This window comes from Psammomys obesus, unplaced genomic scaffold (assembly GCF_907164565.1).
Source record: "Psammomys obesus unplaced genomic scaffold, mPsaObe1.curated_primary_1811, whole genome shotgun sequence".
Lineage (NCBI taxonomy): Eukaryota > Metazoa > Chordata > Mammalia > Rodentia > Muridae > Psammomys > Psammomys obesus.
The window spans coordinates 37,881,671-37,907,958 of record NW_026592118.1 but is presented as its reverse complement, the minus strand read 5'-3'; the positions used below and the strand labels follow the sequence as shown (position 1 = coordinate 37,907,958).

Sequence of the window (26,288 nt, the reverse complement as noted above, 5' to 3'; positions counted from 1 at the left end):
ATGGAGGAGGGTTCCTCTCTCTCCACAACCTCTCCAGCATGTGTTGTCTCTTGAGTTTTTTATCTTAGCCATTCTGATGGTTTTAAGGTGAAATCTTAGGTTTTTTTGATTTGCATTTTCTTTATAAATAAGGACATTGAGCATTTCTTTAAGTGTTTCTCTGCCATTCAATATTCCTCTATCAAGAATTCTGTTTAGCTCTGTTTAGTTCCCCATTTTTTAATTGGATTACTTGGTTTGTTGCTTTTCAGCTTCTTGAGTTCTTTATATATACTGGAGATTAGTCCTATGTCAGATATAGAGTTGATCAAGATCCTTTCCCAATCTGTAAGCAGTCGTTTTGTTATGATAACAGTATCCTTTGCTTTTCAGAAGCTTTTTAGTTTCATTAGGTCCCATTTATTGATTGTTGATTTTAGAGCCTGTGCTGTTGGTGTTCTGTTCAGGAAGTTGTCTCCTGTGCCAATGAGTTCTTTTTCTTCTAACCAAGTTAGTGTGTCTGGTTTTATGTTGAGGTCTTTGATCCACTTGCAATTTATTTTTGTGCAGGGTGATCAATGTATCAAAGCAGATGCTGAGACTCATAACCAAACTTTGGGCAGAGTACAGAGAATCATACGAAAGAAAGGGGAGTTAGTAAGACCTGAAGAGAACAGGAGCTCCACAAGGAGATCAACAGAACCAAAATATCTGGACACAGGGGTCTTTTCTGAGACTGATACACCAACCAAGGACCATTCATGGAGATACCCTAGAACCCCTGCATAGATGTAGCCCATGGCAGTTCAGTATCCAAGTAAGTACCCTAGTAAGGGGAACAAGGACTGTCTCTGACATGAACTCAGTAGCTGGCTCTTTGATCACTTCCTTCTGAAGCAGGAGCAGCCTAGCCAGGTCACAGAGGAGGACAATGAAGCCAGTCCTGATGAGACCTTATAGGCTAGGGTCAGATGGAAGGGGAGGAGGACCTTCCCTATCAGTGGACTTGGAGAGGGGCATGGGAGGGTACAATTTAGAGGGAATGAGAGCGGAGCTACAGCTGGGATACAAAGGGAATAAACTGTAATAAATATAAAAGAAGTAAATTTTTTTAAAAAAAAAAAAAAAAAAAGGAAAGATCATCCTGAGTGAGGTAACCCAGAATCAGAAAGACACACATGGTATATACTCACTCATAAGCGGATATTAGCCATGTAAAATAGGATAAACATACTAAAATCTATACTATTAAAGAAGCTAAACAACAAGGAGGACCCTAGGGAGGATGCTAAAATCTCATTCAGAATGGCAGACAGGGTAGACACCAGAAGTGGTGGAAGAGAGGGAACAGAATGGGAGCCTACCATAAATGTGCTCTGAAAGACTCCACCCAACAGGGGATAGAAGCAGATGCTGAGACACACAGCCTTTTTTTTTCTTTTTTTACAAAAAAATATATTGGAGAAGAGGAAAGGAGAGAGGGATTGGAAGGAGATGAGGAAGGGGGCCAGGGCCACAGCTGGGATACAAAGTGAATAAATTGTAATTAATAATTAATAAATTTTTAAAAAAGAAAAAATATATCAAGAAATTCATACATGAGTACTACCTAACTCCAACCCTTTTCTACCCATCCAATTCTTCCCAGAACACTGCCTATCCCACTCAAATCCATACTATTTCCACATGTGTGTGTGTGTGTGTGTGTGTGTGTGTGTGTGTATGCTGCACACATGCATATAAAACATAGCCTGTTTAGGGTTGCTTTTATGTACATGTGTCTATGGTAAACCACATCGGATTAGATAACCTGTGAAGAATCTCATTTCTGGAAGAAGATGATTTTCACTCCCTCAGTGGCCACTGAGCACTTGTAGCTCTTCAGCTAAGTGTGTGACCATGTGGACTTCTCCTGTCCATCTTGGCATGTCAGTTGGCATTTTCATTAACATTTTGGACAGTTGTAATAGTCTCTGCAGTAGTCTCCATTAGTTGTAAAGGTAAGCCTTTTTGATGAGACGTGAGAGTTAACAGGAGAGTTGTTTAGGAAACAGAAATTATAAGGTTTTAGGAAGCTCATGGTAGCAGAGTCTCCTTTGGGGGTCTATGGCATCCCCAGCCACAGGTAACTGTCTATGTGTATAGTGTGAATTCCCTCCTGGTGAGCCTTACAACTCACAGTTATGCCCAAAACAAGAGTGCTACCGTTTCACAGTTATGGATCTCTTGTCAGTTCAATGGCATAGGCTTTCGGCTGGATAGGACTGGCAATTGTTCCTTTTTCTTGGAAGCTTGCGTAATACCTCCAAAGCCTTGGGAGCCAGTGCTCAAGAAGGTATCCAGAGCTACCTAGATATCAATCCCTCCACATACCATGTCCACAGTATGTGGTGTCAGCAATAAGGTCTTCCAGATTTGGAGTGCAATTGAGAGCAAAGATAGTAGCCTATGTTGTTTAAAGAGATTTGAATTCTCCAACCAAAAACTCCCTGGGAGATTTCCCATACCTGGTACTGGGGATTCTATTAAGTGATATGTTGTTCTTGGCTGGAGCTCTATCACGTTCTGTGGTGTAACTTCATTGCATATATATATGTTATAATAATAATATATATCAATTATATTATGTATAATTTAAAATGAGGATAAAATAATGTTTCTCTATGGCTTTTCAAGGATTTTTAGTATGATTTATCTGTCCCTGTCCCATCTTTCCTCCTAGCTAAGATCCTCCCTCATTAACTCTATCATCCACTTCATAAACCCCATCTCCTACCATTACCCTCCCTGGAGCTCCTTTTCCTCTCCTCCTGCCGTAGTCCCTTTGTACTTTCCTAGAGTTAGGATACATCAGGGCATATGCTCGAATCTAAATATTCTGGACTAGGAGAGACAAAGAGACAACGCACAGCATTTGTCTTCTTTCGTCTAAGTTACCCTCACTCAGTCCAATGGTTTTCACCTCCGTTCATTTACTGGAATTTGCCATGGTTTCCTTTTTATTTACAGCTAAACGGCTGTGTAACTTACCACACATGTTGTTATCCATTCATCAACAAAAGAGCATTTAGGATGTTTCCATTTCCTAGCCATAGTGGCTAGGATGACAAAAAACAAACTTGGCTGAGCAGGTATTGCTGGAGTCAGATATCAAACCCTTGGTGTATACGACAAGGAGTGGTATAGAATCTGACTGGAAATTCTGAAAAGGATGCAGGGGAGAAGGAATCTCTATCACTGTTGGGAGCCGGGGGTTGCACATCACTGCAGCCACTATGGAAATCAGTGTGTAGAGATGTTAAAAAGCTGAAGGTACATTTACCACAGGCTGTCTTGCACCAGGCCTGAGACGTAGTGCCTAAAATGTAAGCAAAGGTTTCTTTTCAATAGATTCTTCCCTTATACAATATGTCTTGACCACAGTCTTCCCTCCCTCCACTCTCCCGGATCCAGTCCCCCACCATTTCCTCTTCAGAAAAAAGCAGGCCTACAAGAGACAACATACAAAGAGGAAAAAAAATGAGATACAAGAAGACAAAGTAAAAGCTCTTCTATTCAAGATGGACAAGGCAACCCTCATAGAGGAAAAAAGTCCCAAGATCAGGCAAAAAATGTCATGGACACACCCTCCATCTAGGAGACCCACAAAACCACCAAAGTGACAGCCATAGCATACACACAGAGGAGCTGCTGCAGACCCATGCAGGCCCCGTGCTTTCCTGCTTCAGTCTCTGTGAGCCAATGTGAGCCCTGCTTAGTTAATAACACTGGGCATGTCCTCCTGGTGTCCTCCATGTCCTCTGACTCCTATAATCTTTCCTCCCTCTATTCTGCCAGATTCTGAGATCGAAGCTGTGGGACCCAATGGGGACCTCCACTTTAGACTCCCTTGCTCTCTCTTTCTCTCTCTCTCTCTCCCTCTGTTTCTCTCTGTCTCTGTGTCTCTTTCTGTCTCTGTCTATCTGTATCTTTCTGTCTATCTGTATCTCTCTCGGTTTCTCTCTGTCTCTGTTTATCTGTATCTCTCTCTCTGTTTCTCTCTGTCTGTTTGTGTGTGTGTCTCTCTCTCCATAACATATGGTTGTATAGACAAAGCTTGTAAGGTGTATTTTTAAATTTTTACTAATTATTGCCAACTCTATTATAAGGCCAAGAAATCAATCTGCTTTTTTCTGATCCAATATGTTATTTCATTGACAGAAGCCATCAATTAACTTTATCTCAAGCTGAAAGCTTCTAGTATATGGTCACCACATTGACCTGTTACTTCATGTCACCATATCTGCCTCCCCCCATAGACTATATGATCTAACTTAATTACTACCATTTTGTCTTTGGGTTTCTGAATCACACTGTTGCAGTTTCTTCAAATGTACTTTTGGAAATTTGAGGCATAATACAAAATAACACACACACACACACACACACATGCTTTTTATGTGCCCTACATAGAAGTATGGAATCGCAATTTGATATCATTCTTGTGCTTATTTAAATTGTTTGCATCTGAGGCTTGCACTGAAAATTAAAATCTATCAGAAAATCATTTTTGCCTTATGATAATCTTTAATTGAATCGGTTCTTTGACAAATTCATGCATGGGTACAGTGCACTCTGATATTCTGATTACTGTAACCCGTGCCTTCTATGCTCCTTTCTACCCTTATTATTCTGTCCTTCCTCTCACCCCTCTTTCCCACAGCTCCTTGTAAAACATTCATGCCTCTCGGTTTTTGTTTGTTTGTTTTTTTTTCTTTTTCTTTTTTGTTTTTTGAGATTCAATGAATTTAACTAGTATCATTTTTGTGACCATGGGTTTGGAAATTGTCCTTGTTTGGGATTTTAATAATTACTTCTAAGTCCCTGAAGAGCAAAGAAAACACTCGTGAAGCATACTTGGTATATAAGGATTTTTGAAACCCTGGTTCCAGTTGGTTTCCACTTTAACTTTGGCATCTACCTCAGCTAAAGCAGTAACTTCTAAAACCTTATAATTTAAAGCCCAGTAAGGCTAGAAGATGTGGCTGAGAATGGAATGGCTAAGAAATGAGCTTTTTTCAGAAAAAAAAAAAAAAAAATCGAAGCTCAAATTACATAACAACAAAACTTAGAAGTGACAGAATATTTATCAATCTCCTTAACGTCTATCAGGATGCTTCCCTATAAGATGGAATTAATGATACATTAACATGTATAGAATGATAACGACCGTGATCAGATTCAGTATGTGAGTTCAGTTTTAAACTTAGGCTTTGAAAAGTATTTCAACTGACAATGTTGATGATAGTGCCATCAACAGCTAGTGTTGTAAACCTCCTTAGAAAGATATGAAGCAGGAAATGGAACCCACCTCAGCTGTCACAATCCTCATATGGTGAGATGAAATCCAAAGCTGAGATACAGGAATATCTTACTATATAGGAGATATATATATATAATCACTTTCATATCACCTATGTGTGGGAGATAACTCAAAAGCTTCAGGGAACACTGGCATCAGTATCTCTTGAAAGAATCTCATAGTCTCAGCCTCCAAACTTTCCTTAAGAGTTTGTCTGTTCTGACTGTTGCCACACTCATGACGGCCAGAGCTATGACTGCCTGCTAGGTATTCATAGTTGCAAACATGTGGTGAATTTACCTAAAGAGCTCATTTCATTACAAAACAATGCGATATAGTAACTTTAGTAACATGTCAGTTCGCTTCAGTTAACCAAAGTGGCTGTAGGAAGAGGCAGCAAACCAGTGGTCAGTTTATCTAGGAAGGAGTAAAGGAGATTGTTTATCTTTCCACTGTACCTAGACTATGAGCTTTTAAAGTATTACATGAAAGACTACATGCTAATGTAAAGGAAAATGGTATTAATAAAGGTAATAAATCTAAGGGGAATGAATTGTGTACATTTTATAAAAATGGGATTATAGGAAACATTATTTGGGTTTTTTTGTTGTTGTTGGTTTTTTGTTTTTTTGTTTTTTTTTTGGCTTTATTCTCAGAAGTAACTCCCAATGTGAGGATGAAAAGTTGCCCATCGCAAAGAAAATTCAATTAATTAGGGTTCTACCTAAGGATAGCATTAATGCCAGTACTTACGTGACATCTGAGCATCGGTGGGCTTTGCTCTGTTGTTTTGGGGAAACAGAGCTAACCCACAGACCTCCTTTCAACCATTCTCAGATTTTTTTTTCTCAAGATGTTTCAAGTTCAACAAATTGACTTTTGATGTTTTTAGCTCTAATTGTCTTGTGGGAATACAGGTTTGAAAAATATGCATGGTGGTAGGATTAAGAAAACAGGACATAAGTTGTTACAGTAAAATGGACCTGCCTCCCCCTGTGGGTAATTAGAACAAATGAATATGGAACCTGAATGAGAAGGAGTGATCACTGAATTCTCCCATCAGCCCAGATAGCTATCATCCCAATCAGCTTCCTCTGTGAATGTACAGTATACGTTAATGAATATGGAAAAGAGTCCAACTAAGAGTCAGTACAATTCTAGGAAAACTCAAGCTATGTAGAACCTTAGTTGTTGACATCGATATCATTTTTTTGCTTTATTTGTTAACATTACAATTTCGAATATGCCTCAGGTACAAGGAGAATTAAAAAAAAACAAGAATGTGAACACAAATACTTTATTGGTAAAATAAATATTAAAGATATCTTTACAGTATATCTTTATAACATGTAGGTAAATGGATAAACACTTTTAATACTTATTGTGTATTTAATCAGGATATCCACAAGTATTTCATATTAATTTGAGAGGCTGGAGACATGTGTCAGTGGTTAAAAACACTTGCTGCTCCTCCAGAGAACCCATACTCAGTACTCACACCCATGTCGGGGACCTCACAACCTCTGCAAACCCAGCCCCAGAGAATCACCTGCCCTCTACTAGACTTTGCACCTACCACACACAGGCAAACGTATAAACAGACACATCAAAAGTGAAACTTAAAAAAATAAATTAGAAAGGTTGATATATTTGGATAAGCATAGATTATAACTGTAAGTCAAAATTGACATAACATTGTGCTAAGGCACATATTAAATTATGTTTTATTCCAAAAGTATTGAAGCTAAACAGACATGATTATTTAAATCCGTAAAAAAAAAATTAAATGTAACATATGTTAACAGTTTCAGGTTTTGCCTTTTCTAAATTAAATCTAGAATGAATAAGAAGCAATGAGGTAAACTCAGCTTTGGTGGATTTCTTTAACTCCTCTTTATTTTCTATTTCTTAAGAGTGGCTTAGCAATCCTCCTCCCCCAACATACACACAGGAGGTGAGGCAAATACAAATGTTCGGCTTGTTTTTCCACGGCACTTTGCAAATGTTTGCATATTTTCAGTGAAACTGTAAATCATGTGCCCTCTTAGAAATTAAGCTGTCCAATCTGATTCAACTGGAGTTTCTAACTGCCTGTGAGTATGAGGTAAAAATGTCAATGATTTGTTACAGCTTCTGCCAACAAGAGAAACTGCCCTTGACCTTCCAGTCCTGTGTGATCACCAAAGAGTGCCAGGTGTCAGAGTGGCTGGAATGGAGTTCCTGTTCAAAAACATGCCACGATGTCACGTCTCCTACGGGCACTCGAGTAAGGACAAGGACCATCAGGCAATTTCCGATTGGAAGTGAAGAAGAATGTCCAGAACTTGAGGAGAAAGAAGCCTGTTTGTCTCAGGAAGATGGAGCTGTCCTCTGTGCCACGTGAGTAGATGGAAGAATGTGGCTGTACTTAAAGCCATGCCCCTTCAGCTATCTGATATCACAAATATTTAATACTTGCAATAGCAGTATTTTGTCTTAAATATCATTTCAGACTCAATAATATGGAAATGGTGAGTTGTCTTGCATATTTTAAGCAGACAACTATAATATCTCTTTGCACCCTTTATCCATTAAAAATGTATTTCTTTTACAGAATGAAAATACATTTGACAACTGTACTTCCACATCTTCACGAAGACTAGACTTTTGATAGCACTTCTCTTAGTGCATTTTATAGTAGTGGTTGGTGATTATGTTAGTAGGCTATACACAATAAGGACATTTTAACTGGGCAAGCTGCAAATGTCTCTGTTGCAATGATTCAGCGCCATCAGTAGAGATACAGGTGGTATGTAAATGAGTGTGCCCATGTTCCAATAAAGCTTTATTGAAAAAAGCAAGGAACATGTTGACCTTGTCTGTGATCCACCATTCGTTAACCTTCAAACTTTTAGATCATAGATTCCTATGACCTACTAAAATTCAATAACATATTTATATATATAACAATTTTAATTAAATAAAGAACTACATAAAAATAAGTGGCTTTCAGATGTTGGGATTTCATGAATTTTTTTCACTTTTTTTGTCTTTGTTTCATCACCAGCATATATCATAGTCTATAAGTGCCTAATATATGTTCATTGACTTCAGATGATATAAGACCAGGCCTGAAATATTTGCCACTCTTTAGTATTTTTTCTTAAAAATACTATTTCCAGGACATTATAATAAACTATCTTAACAATATTTCTTTTATGAATATAGGATGTTATAAAGCAACTGAGAGAACTTTAGTGTGCACAATCCACTGGGAGGTTATGTCAACTGTTCATACATTCAAAGGACGTGGACACAAAAATAGTCATGGTTTACATGAAATCTACGGCATTTGGAATCATCCACAGTCTGCCCATACAACAAGAGACTGAAAAAATCCAGTTTCCTCTTTTTGCTTTCCGGGTCCTACCGGCTATGGTGGTTCTTCTCTATTAGAGAAGTTCAAGGATACTGCCCAGACTCCTAGGATGTTGTCTCTCCCAGCAGTATCTTTTACTTTTGTCTAACAGGGGTGCCTCATTTTTCATCTTCTCAAATTTCAAGTACCACAAGTAAAATAAGCAGATATCATTGGTTCTTTTTGTCATCTCCATTTCCTACGGTACCAATTTTTCTAGAATATATCAACTATTTATATTATTGGAAGTCTGTTTCTATCACAGGACTCCTTAGCATGACTTATGCTGGAATATCATTCTAGGTTTATTTGTTTGTTTGGTCTTCTAGAAAGCTAGCTCTTTAGTTTTGCTTTTCTGTACCCTGTTCCTACAACCAAGTACCAATTATCAATGTTTTTGAAATGCCTTTCCTTCATAAATAAGGCTGAGTGTTGTCCTTTGAAGCCCAGTTCCACAAATGTGCAGCCTCAAGCCCACACTTATAAAAATGAAAATGGGAAGGAATCTCAATTTCACTGGTAAGTTCCTCACCATTGACAGAGCCAAGCACCCAGAGCCGACATCTAAGGGCACCTTTAACCGTTTTGTCTAATTGAGATAAGCACATCCATTTATACCCATGTTAGCTATTAATCTGATCCAGGGGGAAGTACCTTGGTTAGATTGACAAAGTGATGCTTGAACCATTTCCTCGGGGCTTTTAAGGTATCTGTTTTCCTAGAGGTGGAGAATGTCATCACTCTCTATTGCCAGTGACATGAGGAAATGCTTCCCTGTCTATTTCCTTCTAGGGAGAGTCAGGCTGACAACCCCAACATCTTTTCACATCATCATCTTGATTGGAGCTCTGAGAATCAGGGATAATCTTTTTTGTGCTCTACTAACAGCGGAGTCAGCTCTCCATGTCATTCACGGGCATTCATCAGAAATGCTGGGCTCTACAGAGCACGTACAGGAAAAATTTCTGATTCTTGACACTAACGAGAAGGCTCTGAATTGCTCTGGTATATTTTTAAATCCTAGCATGCAAATTATAATTTTGCTCCAGAATGAATAAGCAATTTTCATGCATTTTATTAAAAGCAAAACAAGTGTTTGGGCTCATCATCCCTTAGAATGTTTGGCATTCTTGGATTCAGCCTTCCTTTGTTTATAAGTATCAAGTAAGGGTGAGCTTGAGTTCAGTTTAATTGCTCATAAAATTTCATGTTTTCAGCATTATGTTCTTATTTCATAAAATATTGATATGTAGCTTTCAGTAGTTGCAATTAAAACAGGCTCACTCTGCATTTAACCCCTCTAAAGGGGGCCCAGCTGAGGACAATGAAGCAATTGAAACTGAATCTGCATCAGACTGGGAATCTATACTGGAACCACAGGAAACTGTTTTTTTGAGTTTAAATTTTAGAAGGAAAATCTGAAAAGAATAGAGAAACACTTTTCCTGAATAATCATTTTCACCGCCGTGTCATTGTCCTCATCTAGGTATGGCTGGAGAATGACGGAGTGGACTGAGTGCCATGTGGACCCTTTGCTCAGTCAGCAGGACAAGAGGCGCGCCAACCAGACAGCCCTCTGTGGAGGGGGTGTCCAGACCCGGGAAGTATACTGCATACAAACTAACGACAACCTGCTCTCCCATTTAAATGCACAGAAGGACAGAGAAGGTATGTGATGCTCCCCTCAAATGGCTCACTCATGAAGAGTGAGTGGGTGGTTGCCCTTGAGGAATGTTGACAGGCCATGGGGGACAGGGAGAAACCCCTACTGTTCACACTGTGGCCGGAGTCCAAGCCTGCTCTTTAGCAGCCTACATGAGGGCTAATAAGAAACTTAATGCCACTCTGTCTTTGGTCAGTATTAATTTGTTGACAGGCCTATTTTTAAAAACTAGTAAAATCCTTCTGTGTCAAAATTTAGGAGTAATTTAGTTACAAAACTAAAATAAAATTTATTTTATAACCCTACACATATAGTACAAACATATAAAATAAGAAAATAAATCTCATTTTGTTAAACTATGATTAAGAATAAACTTATCAACACTAAAATTTTCTGTATATATTTGGGTTTTTATTGTTGTTATTTTGTAACACATATTTAATTTGTTATTTATAATTTATTGTATGCATATTATACTATACAGAATAGGCACATATGTATAATGTAAAAATATTACATTTATCATATATATATGTGCTTAGTCTTTATAATGTTATTTGGAGGTATATAACTTCAGAGCTGACCTGTTTGGGGGTTCTTCCCCCAGGAATATTATTTTCCTGCTCTTCACGTTATTTAGTTACCTGTAGTTCACTGTCTAGGGTGATGTCTTCATGAGATATTGCCTTCTCTGTTAGCTTCCCTATTGGTGCCATCTTGTTCAGGACTTGTGTAGGCAGCGACAGCCATGTAGATGAGACTTTGTGGATCTCTGACGTTTCTAGGAGAGAAACATCACAGCAAACTTTCGGTTCCTTTGACTCTCACAATCATCCCACCTTTGCCTCTGTTCTGATCTCTGAGCCTTAGGTGCAAGAGTGCGCATACCTGATACTGGAAACCTGCCAAATACTTAAGGCTAGGGAAGTCGTGGATCTTGGAGGAGAACCTCCAACTGCCACTTTAATAAACCTACATCATTCCTAACTATATTTAAAATACTTGTCTTTATACTTACAAGCAAGTAGAGAGCTTGCCTTCATTTTATTATTTTATTTTTTTAAATTTTAGTTTGGGTGCTTGATGGATGTGTGCAAAAGAGCAAGTGCATTCAAATCGCCTGAGCTACAATAGGATTCCCATTGTTATCAGATCAAGTTTATGTTAGGTACTATTAACAGTTCTGTAAGCAGCTCTTTTCACATGCCCTTTATCTGAGTACCTACAAAACTCCCAGGACTGATCCACTCTTCATGCATTCATTGGATATACCCAAAGACTCAAAGATGTATAAAATAACATATACATATATGTATCAATATAGGTTTTATGTCATAAAATGCTTAAATTCTTCACAATGGTACACAAAACAATAGCTATAACACACTAAGATAACCTATACAACCATGTTGTAGAAAATCTAGTGGAAATGGCACTTGAAAAGAAAGATGACTAGCATGCTACCTAGACAAAAGAGGGTGAGGGTGAGGACTGTAGAAGTTTGTTTCATTTAGAGGGGACAGTGTGTATTAAGGCACATTAATAAAGGAACATCAGAACCAAGCACACAGTGAGCATATTGCATTTGACAACTGGAATAGAAGAGAACTTCCTAGAAAGTGTGTAGGCTGGGGAATGAAAACAAACTAACAAAATCCACTAGCTGAAAGACAAGAAAAAGGAGACTATTTAGGGAAGAATTCTGAACAAGAATAATCAGGGAAAAGGGGTGGAGAAGGAGGATGCAGACAGAAAAATAGCCACTTAAAAATTATTATTATTATTATTTATTACAATTTATTCAATTTGTATCTCAGCTGTGGCCCCTTCCTTTTTTTCCTCCCAATCCCACCCTCTTCCCCCTATGTCCCTCCCCTAGTCCACTGATAGGTGAGGTCCTCCTCCCCTTTTATTTGACTCTAACCTATCAAATCTCATTAGGAATGGTTGCATTGTCTTCCTCTGTGGACTGGCAAGGCTGCACCCCCAAAGGGGCAATAAGCAGAGAGCCTGCCACTGAATGCATGCCAGAGAAAGTCCCTGTTCCCCTTACTAGGGAACCCACTTGGAGAATGAGTCTATGGGATACATCTGAGCAGGGGTTTTAGGTCCTCTCCATGCATTGTCCTTGGAGTTTATCATTCTCTTCAGAGCCCCGAGGCCTCAGTATTTATGGCTCTGTTGATCTCCTTTTGGAACTCCTGTCCACTACAGGTCTTTCTCTCTCTCTCTCTCTCTCTCTCTCTCTCTCTCTCTCTGTCTATATAAAAATTACAATTTATTCACTTTGTATCCCAGCTGTAGCCCCCTCTCTGGTCCCCTCCTAATTCTACCTTCCTTTCCTCTTCTCCCCCTATGTCCCTCCTCCAGTCCAATGATTGGGGCAGTCCTCCTTCCCTTCTATCTGACCCTAGTCTATCAGGTCTCATTAGGTTGGCTGTATTGTCTTCCTCTGGGGCCTGGTAAGGCTGTTCCCCTCTCAGGGAGAGGTGTTCAAAGAGCCAGCCACTGAGTTCATGTCAGAGACAGTCCCTGTTCCTCTCTCTAGGGAACCCACTTGGAGACTGAGCTGCTATGGGCTACATCTGTGCAGGGGTTCTAGGTTATCTCCATGCAGGGTCTTTGGTTAGAGTATCAGTCTCAGAAAAGACCCCTGTGCCCAGATTTTCTGGTTCTGTTGCTCTCCTTGTGGAGTTCCTGTCCCCTCCAGGTCTTTCTGTCTCCCCCTTCTTTTGTAAGATTCCCTGCACTCTGCCCAAAGTTTGGCTATGAGTCTCAGCCTCTGCTTCGACACTTCAATCAGTAGAGGCTTTCAGAAATAGCTGCTTTTAAAACCAAGAGTGGCTCCCCAGCCACACCTAAAAGAGGCCATGTCAGTTACCATAAATAAACATTGAAGTTTTGAATTTGCAACTTCCAAAATTTAATTGTTTTGCATCTACTAATTTTTCCCCAGAATGTCAGCTCATTTGAGAATATAGCCTTTACTACTAATGAACCTTTAGGTTATAAGAACCGAGCATAAAAGACAAATGTTAGTTCATTAATATTTTCTTAGCCACTTTAATGGCTGCATTCTTAAAACTTTTAGGTAGATTTATTACAGCAGGCTTCCAGAGCAGTATAATTTCATTGCTTGGGGTAGATCAGATTTTAGTTTCTGAATGTCAATTATGTCTTGGAGGTTATTACTTTCAAAAGATCTTGAGAATTCTGAACTGCAACTGGTTATGTCTTGAATCATTTTTTTTTTTCAGAGTTCCCCACACCTCTTCTAAACCACTGCAAAGACCCAAAAGTAACACAGAAAGACAGGAACACAGAGAATATCATTATTAAGATGTATCTGTTAGAATAAAGCAATAGCCAAACAAAGGTCAATGGGTACAAAAATAATGACTTCACATAAAATGGATTTTTATCACTGGAATGTGTGGCACCAGTTGTTAGGAATATATATTCCTTTATATACTAAGAATATTAATAAGATTCTTACACTAATTTAAAAAAAAAAACCAGCTGATTCTCCTTAAAAGTTACTGCTGTTCTTCCTCAAAACATATGTGACTTTTCCCTCAGGAGTTGTTAACATTTCCCAATAGAAATTCATCTAGTACACTAGCATCTCAGGGCTGACACATGTGGATTACGAATACAAGTGAATGGAGGACAATTAGACGATGGGCTGTGAAGTCTGATGCCAGCCTGCTTTCCATCAGTAAATGTGAAAAGGCCATATCTCATTTAGAGAGAGGGAGTGGGGGAGAGAGAGAGCTCTTAAATGAATTTCTACAAGCCCTATTAGAAGACAGCAATCTCAAGAATCTTGATTGTGTTACCATAAACATTTTAAGCCATAAGAAATCTATATTGTCTTTCTAAGTGGGGATTGATCATCTTACCCTGGGTCCTCTTTCTTGTCTATCTTTTTTAGGTGCACAGACTTTAGGATGTTTATCCTATCTTATAGGTCTAGTACCCACTTATAAGTGAGTATATACCATGTGTGTCTTTCTGCTTCTGGGATACCTCACTCAGGATGATCTTTTATAGATCCCACCATTTGCCTGCATATTTCATGATTTCCTTGTTTTTAATTGCTGAGTATTATTCCATTGTGTAAAAGTACCACAATTCCTGTATCCATTCCTCCATTGATGGACATCTGGGTTTTTTTTCAGATTCTGGCTATTACGAATAAAGCTGCTATAAACATGGCTGAGCAAATGTCCTTGTTGTATACTTGAGCATATTTTGGATATATGCCTAGGAGTGGTATAGCTGAACAAATGGGATGGACATTGGAAGTAGGAGAAAACAAGTAACAGGACAGGAGCCAACCATAGAGGGCCTCTGAAAGACTCTACCTAGCAGTGTATCAAAGCAGATGCTGAGACTCATAACCAAACCTTTGGCAGAATTCAGGGAATCATATGAAAGAAGGGGAAGTTAGTATGACCTGGAGAGGACAGGAGCTCCACAAGGACCAAATATATCTGGGCACAGGGCTCTTCTATGAGACTGTTTCTCCAACCAAGGACTATGTATGGATATAACCTAGAACCCCTGCTTGGAGGTAGTCCATGATAGTTCAGTATCCAAATGGATTACCCTAGTACAGAGAACAAGGACTATTTCTGACATGAACTCAATGGCTGGCTCTTTGACCTCCTCCTCCCTCCCCCAAAGGAGCAGCCCTGCTAGTCCACAGAGGAGGACATTGCAACCAACCCTGAAGTTACCTGATAAGCTAGGGTCAGATGGAAGAGGAGGAGGGGAAGAGGACCTCCCCTATCAGTGGACTTGGAAAGGGGCAGGAAGGAGATGAGGAAGGGAGTGTGGGATTGGGAGGGAATGAGGGAGCCGGATACAGGTGGGATACAGAGTTAATAACTTGTGATTGATATAAAAAATAAAGATTATATATAAAAAAGAAATCTATATTGTACTTATTTCAAAGAACAAATTCCACACTTTCTTTTGCAGGTTCACATTGTGTTTTATAGATAAGTTGTTTTCACAAGAAGGAAGGTATTTTTAACATCTGTTCAAAATAGAATAATCTTACTCAAAATAAACTTCCTTACATACAGGCACACAAAGAAAGCAGGTGATATGAAGTTCACATAACTTCTTTATGATTTTAACAGGTCTCAATATGAACTAGAATGCTAATGAACACATTACCATAAGAACAGGACAACCATTATCACTGTATTCATTTTTATGTCTACTGTTAAGTGAATCAAACTACACTAGCCACAAAAATAACCCTGCCAACTTTTAGTTTCCAGATAATTAAAACATAAATGAATTAATGTACACATGCATTTCTATAATACTCCATAGTGCTCTAATTGTGACAGTCAAATAATCATCAGAATATTGTGTAAGCTAGTGGAAGCTCCTATGTATCCAAATACTAATGGAGAGTATCTACAGTTACTTCATGTGCTGCTGCTGGCAGTATCTTGAAATCCTGACAATGTTTCTCCTACAATATTCAGCAACAGGAAAACTATATTTGTTGTGCCTGATTCAGAAGACCCCAAAAGACCACCAGGAGTTGAGTTCATTGAAAAACACATGAGGACCTTTTTATTATAAGCTAAAGTTTGAGCTCACATCCTCACTGACAGTTAACAGTTGAGAGCAGTTGAGAGTAGAGCCCTGTGCTCAGGGTAGGTGGGTGATTTATAGATCCCAGTCCCTCCCAGCACCCCCAAGGCAGGGGAATTCCAGCCTGGCAAGCGTCTATTGGTTTAAGCATAAAAGAGAATGTTGCATTTTTAACTGATTGGCTGTGGGGAGATCCCAAAACCATTAACGGTCTGGTTTCCCTTGTTTGGCTGTCCTAGGTGAAAGGGGCAATCTGGGCCAGTTTCCTAGCAACTGTATCTCTAGTGGGCAGGAAAAAATGCAGTAAGGCTGGTTCCTCCCTGTAGGTGGCTGGACATGTTTCCACCTGTCTGACCATTGTTCAGGCTTATGCTTTAAACTTTAATCCAATAACCCAAAAAACTAATTTTTAATTCTTTGGTCTCTTGTATGTTTTTAGCAGAAAAGCCTAGCAAGCTCCATACTGGGAAAGATTAGTCATGAATACCGTGACATTTTTTATTCAGCCATCTGATCAGGATTCTAGGCAGCTGTAAATGGTGTCCTGTTTATACCAGGGCAAAATTGACCCTTAACAGATATGACAGGATAGAGCATGCAGGGAGGTGACTTGTGTATATCTTAGACAGCTGCTAAAAATATTCATCCTTGGATGCTCATCATTGGATGAGTAGAGACAAATTGATTGCTTCCAGAGTTCAAAGTGAAAGTAAAGTAGACTTTGAGTACAATAACCTAGATAATCCTTCCATTGGTTGTAGATTAAGCATCATCTGAATAATTGAAACTAAAGCAGTGTGAAACAGTAGAGCACATGGACAATGGTTTACATCATAGAAAACTTGAACAAGTGTTCTGTGGGAACTACATTAATAAAATCTGAATAAGAGGAGAGAGACTCAAGTTATTATGAAAGACAGCTCAGACTGCGTGCCTGTGATGAGATTTCACAGCAGAAAGGATTAGTGCTTATAAAAGACAGTTGGAAGGAAAAAAAAAAACAGTTGAACTGTAGAAAGAAGGTTTATAAACTCATATTTTCCCATGTTTTACCAAGAAATGAGAATAAAAAGTCATATTGCTTCTAAGCATCATGTAAATTCATTTTGCTTGTAGCTCTTTATCCATAGTTTTAACAACAAACACACACCCAACTGGTAATAAACACTTTTATTGAGAGAAAGTAAACATGTTCCATATTTTTTCATATGTCTAAAAATTCCACTTTTTTCTTGACTAAGCCTAATATGACAAACAGAAACAGAAATAAAAGCGTAGTGGCTATATTTTGGAACTATTGCCTGCACTGTAGATGCAGTGCAAAGTAGTTATAGGATAATTAAAACATAAGAAAAGCCTTGAAGGAATCAGATCTTCCCAGTGAGTCCTCTGGAGGGAACAGGAGGAGTAGGATTGGCATCCTCTGCAGTTTCTTCTTGATCAGGTGTATACAGAAAGAGCGCTGAGATGCCAAGAGGCTTCAGCCAATGGGATAAATGCTAATGAGAACTCACCTGCTGGGAATTAGATTAAGGTAGTTAGTGTTTTACCCAGAGGAGACTTCTGAGACTTTTTATGGGAGAAAGAGCTTACCCATGAGATTTCAGGAAGTATTCAAACAAAAATGCATTTAAAGAAAAACGGTTGTAGTAATTCAGAAGTCAGCTAAACATGCAAACAGTGATTCCAGCCTTCGGCTTAGGTCATGTGTCCCACATGTTTACACCCCCACGGTAAAATGATACAATTTGTTTGAAATTTGTCGGAAAATAACTGCTCAAATGTTTGAATGAATTCCCCTCTTTATTTATATTATATGTTTCTTTTTTCAAATTTTCATTTATTTTTTTAATTATTACAGTTTATTTACTTTGTATCCCAGCTGTAGCCTCAACCCTCAACCCTTCCCAATGCCGCCATTCCTCTGTCTTCTCCTCCCAAGCCCCCAGCATGGTATTGAAGCAGATGCTGAGACTTTGGGATTCCCCTCTTTAAAAGCCTCTATGGCTGGCAAAGACCACAGCTACACTCACACTGCCCTTTATCTATGAAGGAGAAACTAATAGCATCTCTAAATTTGAATAGAGGTGTTAGGTCAAATGATGAATCCATATTAATATACTTTAACCAGTTTGGACACTTACAATTCTTTTTTTATCTTATAAGTATTTGAACATTTATTCTTTCTTTTCGGGTTATATTAGCTAGTTTGATTGTATTTAGTACTTTCATCCTTAAAACAATTTTCAAAGGAACCCAAGAAAGAATACAAAAAAACTGTTTGGTTTTTTTTTTTTTTTTTTTTTTTGTTCTACTTTTTCTTGTATTCTTCTCCATGTCATTTAATTTTATTTTTCTGAATATACGTACTTATAAGTAGCTTCCCCATTCCATTTTTAGCAGGATGACAGACTACATTATCTGGAAATCATCTTTTCAAAACTACTTAGGCTCCCAAGATGCAATGTTATTTTAAATGCTTTTAAGGGCAGAAGTGAAGCCTTGATTAAGGAATTCCCAGAACAAACCAGCAAAGTTATGCTGATGCTTTCTGTGGTTGTTTTGGGGTGGGGAATGGTGCAGGATGAGGGTTATGCATTATGGTGACTTAGGAGCAGTGAAATGGATAAGGGCAGGACACAGATACAGTACATTTCTGTATCGTGTAATGAGGGTATAGCTCTGAGTGCTTTGGGAATCCCAGCTTGCCTTTCAGGGAGCTGACAGCAGAGCAGGTCAGTCTTAGCCTCAAATTGTGAAAATATGCCTCTCCAAAGAGACATGGCGATAGGCCTGGACTCGGGCTAGTTTTACTTTCAAATTTATGGCTATGTTGGGAGTCCCAAGTGCATAAAGCTGGGGAAAGAATATAACAAATAGTACCACCTGAAAAAAAAGAGAGCAAAGGTAAAATTCATTAAAGGACATACCTAAAGTGAAAACATAGAACTTCCACAGCATTTCCACAATACAGTGCACCAATGAAAACTGCAAACTTCCATCTCTGTGAAGAATATCATGGGTGTACACATTATTTTTAATCTACAAATTGCTTTTGGTAGGATGATCATTTTCATAATAATAATTCTGCCAACCCATGAACATGGGAGGTATTTCCATCATCTGGTGTCTTCCTCATCTCTTTGTGCAGAAAGTAAAAGTTTTCATTATAGAGGTCTTTCACCTTGGTTACACTTATTCCTAGATTTTTTTTTTCAGATACTGTAAATGGAGGTATTTCTGTGATCTCTTTCTCAGCATGTTTGTTATTGGTATATAAGTTGCCACTGCTAAAAGTGTTCATCATTTCTAGAAAATTTCTGGGGGCCAATTGACTTTTGTATAGTCTGTGCAATATGTCTGCAAATAGGGATAATACGACTTATTCTTTTCCTATTTGAATCTATACTATTAATTTGCTGTCTTACTTTTCTAGGGCTTCCAGTACTATATTGAAAGGAGTAGGGGAGTAGACACCCCGTCCCCTTCCTGATTTTGATGTACTCTTTCAAGTTTCTCTTCATTTAGGAGAATAGTTCTGTGTGCTTGTCATTTGTAGTCTTTATTATGATAGGATATGTTTCCTCTAATACTACTCTTGCTAGGACTTTTGTTGTAAAAGTGTGTTGGATTTTTGTCAAAGTCCTTTTCTGGATCTTTTAAAATGTTTATAAATTTTTGTCTTTAAATCTAATTTTATTATTCATAATATTATCGACTTACATATGTCAAACCATCCCAGTATCTTCTGGGTAAAGCCAACAAGACTGTAATCATGTATATATATATATATACACCCATGTGTATGTATGTATATATATACATATAACTAAATACCAGTGAGCATATATACATACATGTATATGTATATATATATATACATGTATATATATGTATATATATATATACATGTATATGTATATATGCTCACTGGTATTTAGTTTGAAAGTTTTTTGTTGAGAATTTTTGCATCCATTTTCATCAGGGATAGTGACCTGTAATTTTTGTTGTTGTTGTTATTGTGCTTTTACAAGGCTTTGGCATTAAAGTTATAGTGGCTTAATAAAAGAAGTCTGAAAGTGATATTTTTATTGTTTGGAATAATTTGAAAAGTATTAGTTGGTTGAGAGCCTGGATTATTGATGTCGTATACTGCTACTGCTGCAAAATAGATAGCTAACAGAGAGTGCATTGTATTCAATTATGTAGCTAATGATATCACATTTGTTTAGAAAGGCCAGCTGAAAATTTTGTGTTACTAAGGAAATAACATACTAGAAGAATAAATTACTAGATCAATTAAATGATATTTGATAAAAATATTCGTTAATGATCATAATTTCCCAGAACTTTTTGCAGTTCCTCTAGAGTACAAGATTATATTTGCAAACATCAGACTCAATAGAATTATAGTTTGATGGTGATTTCAAGTGAATAACATTTAAAATTTAAGGAATGAAACAACAAAAATATTATGACTACCTCTTATCTCTTCTTCTCTCTTTTCCTGTTTTTTCTTACAATTTACTAATAAAAAAATACAAATAATTACTTTCCAAAGAGGGTAAATATATGCTTCTTGAACAAAGCTGCACGTGATATACTAACAAAAAATGGACAATATTAAGATAAAAGTATAATGCATATTAGGTGATAATTTTACGGTAGGTTAAGAAGCTAGAAAAATAAATTATGTCCAACAATGTGCGTTTATTGAAATATTTATAAATATCTAAATTTAAATGCCTACCACCCACCATAAAAATAATAGCTATAGGGGTTGTGGATTTAGCTTAGTGGTAGAGTTCTTGCCTAGCAAGTGCAAGGCCCTGGGTTCAGTCCTCAGCTCTGAAAAAAAAAAAGGGAGGGAGGGGAGAACAAAAAGACCAAAACAAACAAACAAACAAACAAACAAAAAACCCAAAACCAAGGCAACTGGCAAAAATAATAGCTGTAACTTTTATGATAATGATCGTATTTATTAAGGCTCTTTGGAAGAACAAATGCTTATTCAGGGAAGAAGCAGGGGAAATTGGGTACTTGACATTGAACCTATTCCGCATCTGTGCTCTCAAGTGTTCCTTTTCTGCACACACGCACAGTCATCCATTCAGATTTGTTTTCTTAGCGTTCTTTTATCTGCTCATCGGATTGTAGTTGAACAACTGTTCAGTCACATTCACGGCTGATATGTCAAAGATAGAATGCTCCATAACTAGCCTTGAGCATCGTCATCAGAATCTTAAATCCTGAAACTGTTGCGTTTGCAGCTTTCTCTACTTGACCCTTCATGGGGCTGACATTTCAATGGGCATGCCAGCTTAGGGCTGTCTACACAAGTTCTGAGTGGACTACACTGCAGCCTACGCTTCAGGAAGATGGTCTATATTAGTTAACTTTTTGTTGTTGTGATAAAAATACCATTACAGAAAAAAAAAAAAAACCTTAAGAGGGAAAGGATTTATTTTACCTTACAGTTTGAGGTGAGGTCCAACATGGCTAGCAAGGCATAGCAGTTGAAGTGTGGTGCTGATGAGCACATTGTATCCACTCAGCAAGTGTAGAGCAATGAATGTTGGTGCTCAATTTGCCTTTTATTTTTCATTTAGTACAGAACCCTGGCTCAAGCAATGGTACTACAAAGAGTTAAGGAGGGTTTTCACACCTCAACTTAATCTAAGCAGTCTCCACAGAGAATCTAAACTGTCTACATAAAAAAATTCACAAATAAAAAAACTCACCCAAAGGCTCCTCTCCGAGGTGACTCTAGATCTTCTCAAGTGGATAATCAATTTTAGCCATTACAAGGACTCAATTATCAGGTAAATATTGGTCTCAATACCTTATACCTCGATGTGTAGTTCAAGAACCAACTGAATGCTTTAAGAAAATGCAGATCACTAATGCTATCCAGCGTGGTTGTGGTTCTGTAGATCAGAAGAGGCCACATTATTGTGTGTCTTGGATTATGGTAAACCTAACAATGAATCACCTCTTGAAGCCTATTTGCTAAGCATTGGAAAGGGCTGAGATTGTGGAGGAAAGCCCAGGCCTCAGTCCCAAAACTGATATAATTTTTATGGTTTTCTGGTAATTTAAGAAGGCAATGTGTGAGCCATTCCAAATACAAGCCTCTCAGGATTTACTATCAGAGTGGAAGAGATCCATCCTGCGAGAGCCCTAACCCTTAAACTTCCTGTATGCTTCTCAGCGACTCTTTCATTCTAACACTGCTATTGGCCTTTGTATATGGACAAAGAGAATCACTACTTTAAGGTAAGAAACAGGAGGTCCCGTATATATGTCCAGGAAAACTTTCATTCTATACTTCTTACAATAATGCCAGGGAGAAAAGGAAGATGAAAAACAAAACAAAACAAAAACAAAAAACAACCCTCTGCTTGTTTTCAGAGGTGAGGTTGTCTTATCTACACTCACAGAGTTGTGTTTTAGATCATTTGACTGTACATCTGTAAAAATCTGTTCTATCTTGCTGGGAAACATGGAGGTGACGATATCATTTCATTGTACCCAAGCCCTCCTTCATGAGGCGGAAAGAGTCCACTTCTGTTAGTACAGGACCTTCTATTAATAAGAGAGAGATGAAAGACAAAATTTCTCCTACCATGAATTGATCAAGTGGTTGTGCTTCGCATTCTTTTTGTAACCCTTAAGCACTTATTTTGTGGAGTCTGTTGTAGATGATTGATAGCACCAGAAGGGATTCAGAAACGAGCACTCAGGGATGTGCACTGGAGAATGAATAGCATTTCTTTCAGAAGCACACTCCTGCTATGTAAGGATGTAAAAGAAATGGTTTGTGGCTGGCACTAGCTGTTCACTGCCTTGCTAATGATTACTCAGTAGGGAGTAGGTTCTCTCTCCAGTGTTAACAGAGGAGTACAAACTGCATTGTAGAACTCATTAATATTTATTCCTTCTAAAAGCAATGGGCAATAAAAAGGGAAATAAACTGGGGAGAATAGCAATGGGGAAGGAAGCCATGACATCAGATTCATCTTGGAAAGGTTTCGCCATTTATTGCACACACAAAAGTGCCCCATTCAAAATGCAAGGATCCATAGTATTGTATTATTAGTCTGGAATCCAGTATAATGCTACTATTGCACAGTCATTTTTAAAACATATGTGTTGACAGAGCGCATTGTGTACAATTATGACATTGTCATTTTATTATTTAAAAATTAAATATTGAAGACAATGCATGAATTTTAAATATTAACAGACTTTCATAATGATATGTATTTGATGTACTTCTTTGTCATTTTATATTTTTCATACTCAACAAACCTGGGTTCAGTGTAAGAGTCTCTTCTGTTTATACTCACAAGGAAGAACATAAACTCTCTTGAAGCTAAGGTCCCTGCAACACAGACAGATGACATCTATTATCCCTTCAATCTATTGAAACACCTTCTGCCATTTTCTTGATTATTTCTGTCTCTCCCCATTTTAAGTAACTATATGATCTTCAATCATCTTTCTTTACTCAAAGTCTATAACCTTCTTATGCTTCTGCAAAAATTATTATTTTACTATATAAGACTATATCCTTTTACAATGACTTCATGAATATTAATTTTAATGTCTTAAGATGTTAAGCTTCCAAGAGAGGGCATAGTGCTTTTTGTCCATTATCCTTCTTTATTATAACCCATCCTTCTCCATAAACGTCTGGTGCATTTACTGTTCTGTCATTTAGAAATAAGTTTAAGGAAGGTAGAACTCTCTCTTCAGTTAGAGGATGTGGGCTTACTGGGCATCTAATTTACAGTGTATCGCCTTGAACCAATCTATTTGACTCACTAGCCACTCCTTCCTTTGCTTCTCTTTCTTCTGGCAAGACTTAATGGTACAATACATGTGAGGTCTACCATCAGGACTTGTTTTCATTACATGGGAAATAAGTACTATTTTTGTTTGTATGTTTGCATTACTGGTAAAAATGAGAGAAGGGGAGAAAGTTTTAAAATAAGAGTTTTGCTCCAACACTCTTGCATGCAATAAGACCGTAATTGTATATTGGCCTTTGAGAAACCCAGTGGCAGATGTGTTATGCAGAGAGCCTCTTCATAATATACTGTAAATATGTTGGCCTACACTTATATGTGAAATTACTCCTTTCTTGGGAAAGCATAGACTTTCCCAAAGCTTTCACATTATTATTCTAAAGCAAAAAGAAATATATCTAATATTACTTTTGTAGTTGTTGCAGACAGAATAATTATAGTTTTCTTTTCTTTGTGCATCACTGTTTGAAAAGTTTAAGGAACACAGCATTGCCAAAAGCTTATAAAAGAAGTGTTTGCAGTTAAAGTGTTTGGTTGCTCTGAGAAGAATATTTTCACCTTTAACCTGGGTAATCTAAAATACTTGTATCTAGGGAACATTATGCCTATAAACCTTAACTCTGATTAACACGGTAGTAAGAGTAAAAAAAAAAAGGAAAATATTTGGAAAAACTAATTGTTTTATATTTTTCTTCTAGATCTGTTACACACAATGACTTGATCCATTATGCTATAACTCCTTGATATATAGCAAAAGTTCTTTAAAAAATAAAAGCTTATTTTCAGTGAGAAAGATGGTGACTTCTTACTGACATTCTAAAAATCTGTAATAAAAAGAAAGCAAAATCACTAGTTTGCTGTAGTAGATAGTTTTTCCAAAATTATATGACTAGATGGTTAATTAGAAAATAATTTTCCCTGACACTCTGAAATAAGAAATGACAAAGCCTAGATGCAAAGCCAGCTTTTTAATAACTAAATATAACTACTATTCAAAAATATTTCTCTGCCCTGTGGATCTGCTCCATTGTAAATACATAGGCTAAAGTAGCTGTTTGTGACTTTTTCAAAATCACTATTTTAAGCTTATAGCTGCAACTTATTTTCTAATTCCAAAAATTTACAGAATCATATGGCACACATTTGAACTTGTCTTCATTACATCGCTATTATTTAGCTATTCCATCTCTTGATGTTTCTCCTTCACCTCACACTGCTCATGCATTAATCCTTAAAATCTCTCCATCTCTCATTATTGTATGTCTTTCTATATAGCAAAGTGGAACACAGTAAGCACACTTTTGCAATTAGCACACATCAAGTGAAGATTTCTTTTTATCTGCACAAACGCTGCTTGATAAACTCATCTCTCCTAAGCCATCAACATGAGTTATTGTCCCATTAAGAGAGTCTACTATGAAGAATCTACAGATTTTTATAGAAAACTATTATTGTCCTACCTGTAGCGTATTGCTCGTAGGAAAACAAGAGCTACAATTCATAACTAGTAAATGGGGGCTTGATTCTGCTAAGTGTGAAGTCTAGCATGGAAAGTAGTTCACATCAGGTGATGTAGTAAAATACATCTTTTAATCACATAAAATTACTGTAACTGATCATTCTTAACATTAAAAACAGCGGTTTCATAAGTTCCGACATACTGATTCAAATAATCATAACATGATTCAAGATTCTCTACTGGCCCCATTGACACTTTATTGGTGTAGCTTCTGCTGTTACTACTAGACAGTCTCACAGCAACATCCATGATTCTCTTGACTCTTACAGTCCTTTTGCCCACTATTCTGCAATGTTCCCTTAGCCTTAGGTGCAGGAGTGTTTGTAGATGTGTCCGTTGGGGCTTATCTCCATAATTCCACATTTTGATTGGTTGTGGTTTCCCAAGTAAAGCTGGGAGCAGAGGAAGAAGGAGCAAACAGAAGAAGGGAAGCACACAGCAATTGTTGTTCAGGCCAATGCTTGGACCTGAACACATATGTAAAAGTAATGGTATGCAGACTCAACAGGTTGTGTTTAGGACTAAATAGGTATATACAAGTACCTATATGTATGCAAAAACAATGACAAAGAGGGAGGGTTTGGAGGCAGGAAATGGAAAGAAACAAAATGAAGAAACGAAACTAAATTACAATCAGAAATAAAGAGCAAAACAAAAATACAAAGCTTGAAAATGAAAAAACTAGTACCTTAAAATTGGCCTGAATTTCCTTTATTTTTGTTTTAAGAAGAAGTTTTCAAAGCTAGAGAGATGCCCGGGTGATTAAGACAGATTACTACTCTTCCAGAGCATCTGAGTTCAGTTCCCAGTACCTACATCAGGTGGCTTACAACAACCTGTAACTACAAGTCTACGGGATCTGAAGCCCTCTTCTGGCCTGCAGAGGCACTGTACCCATATGAGTATAAACACACACACACACACACACACACACACACACACACACACACACACACACA

At 37.7% G+C, this 26,288-nt stretch overlaps 1 protein-coding gene across 1 annotated transcript in view; it reads left to right on the top strand.

Annotated features, from left to right (window-relative positions):
• Thsd7a (thrombospondin type 1 domain containing 7A) overlaps positions 1 to 26,288 on the top strand; it is a 221,701-nt gene that overhangs the window by 43,958 nt on the left and 151,455 nt on the right. The window contains exons 3-4 of the mRNA XM_055612922.1: positions 7,451 to 7,699; positions 10,204 to 10,385. Of these exons, the coding sequence (XP_055468897.1) occupies positions 7,451 to 7,699; positions 10,204 to 10,385 (431 nt within the window). The remainder of the gene's footprint in view (positions 1 to 7,450; positions 7,700 to 10,203; positions 10,386 to 26,288) is intronic.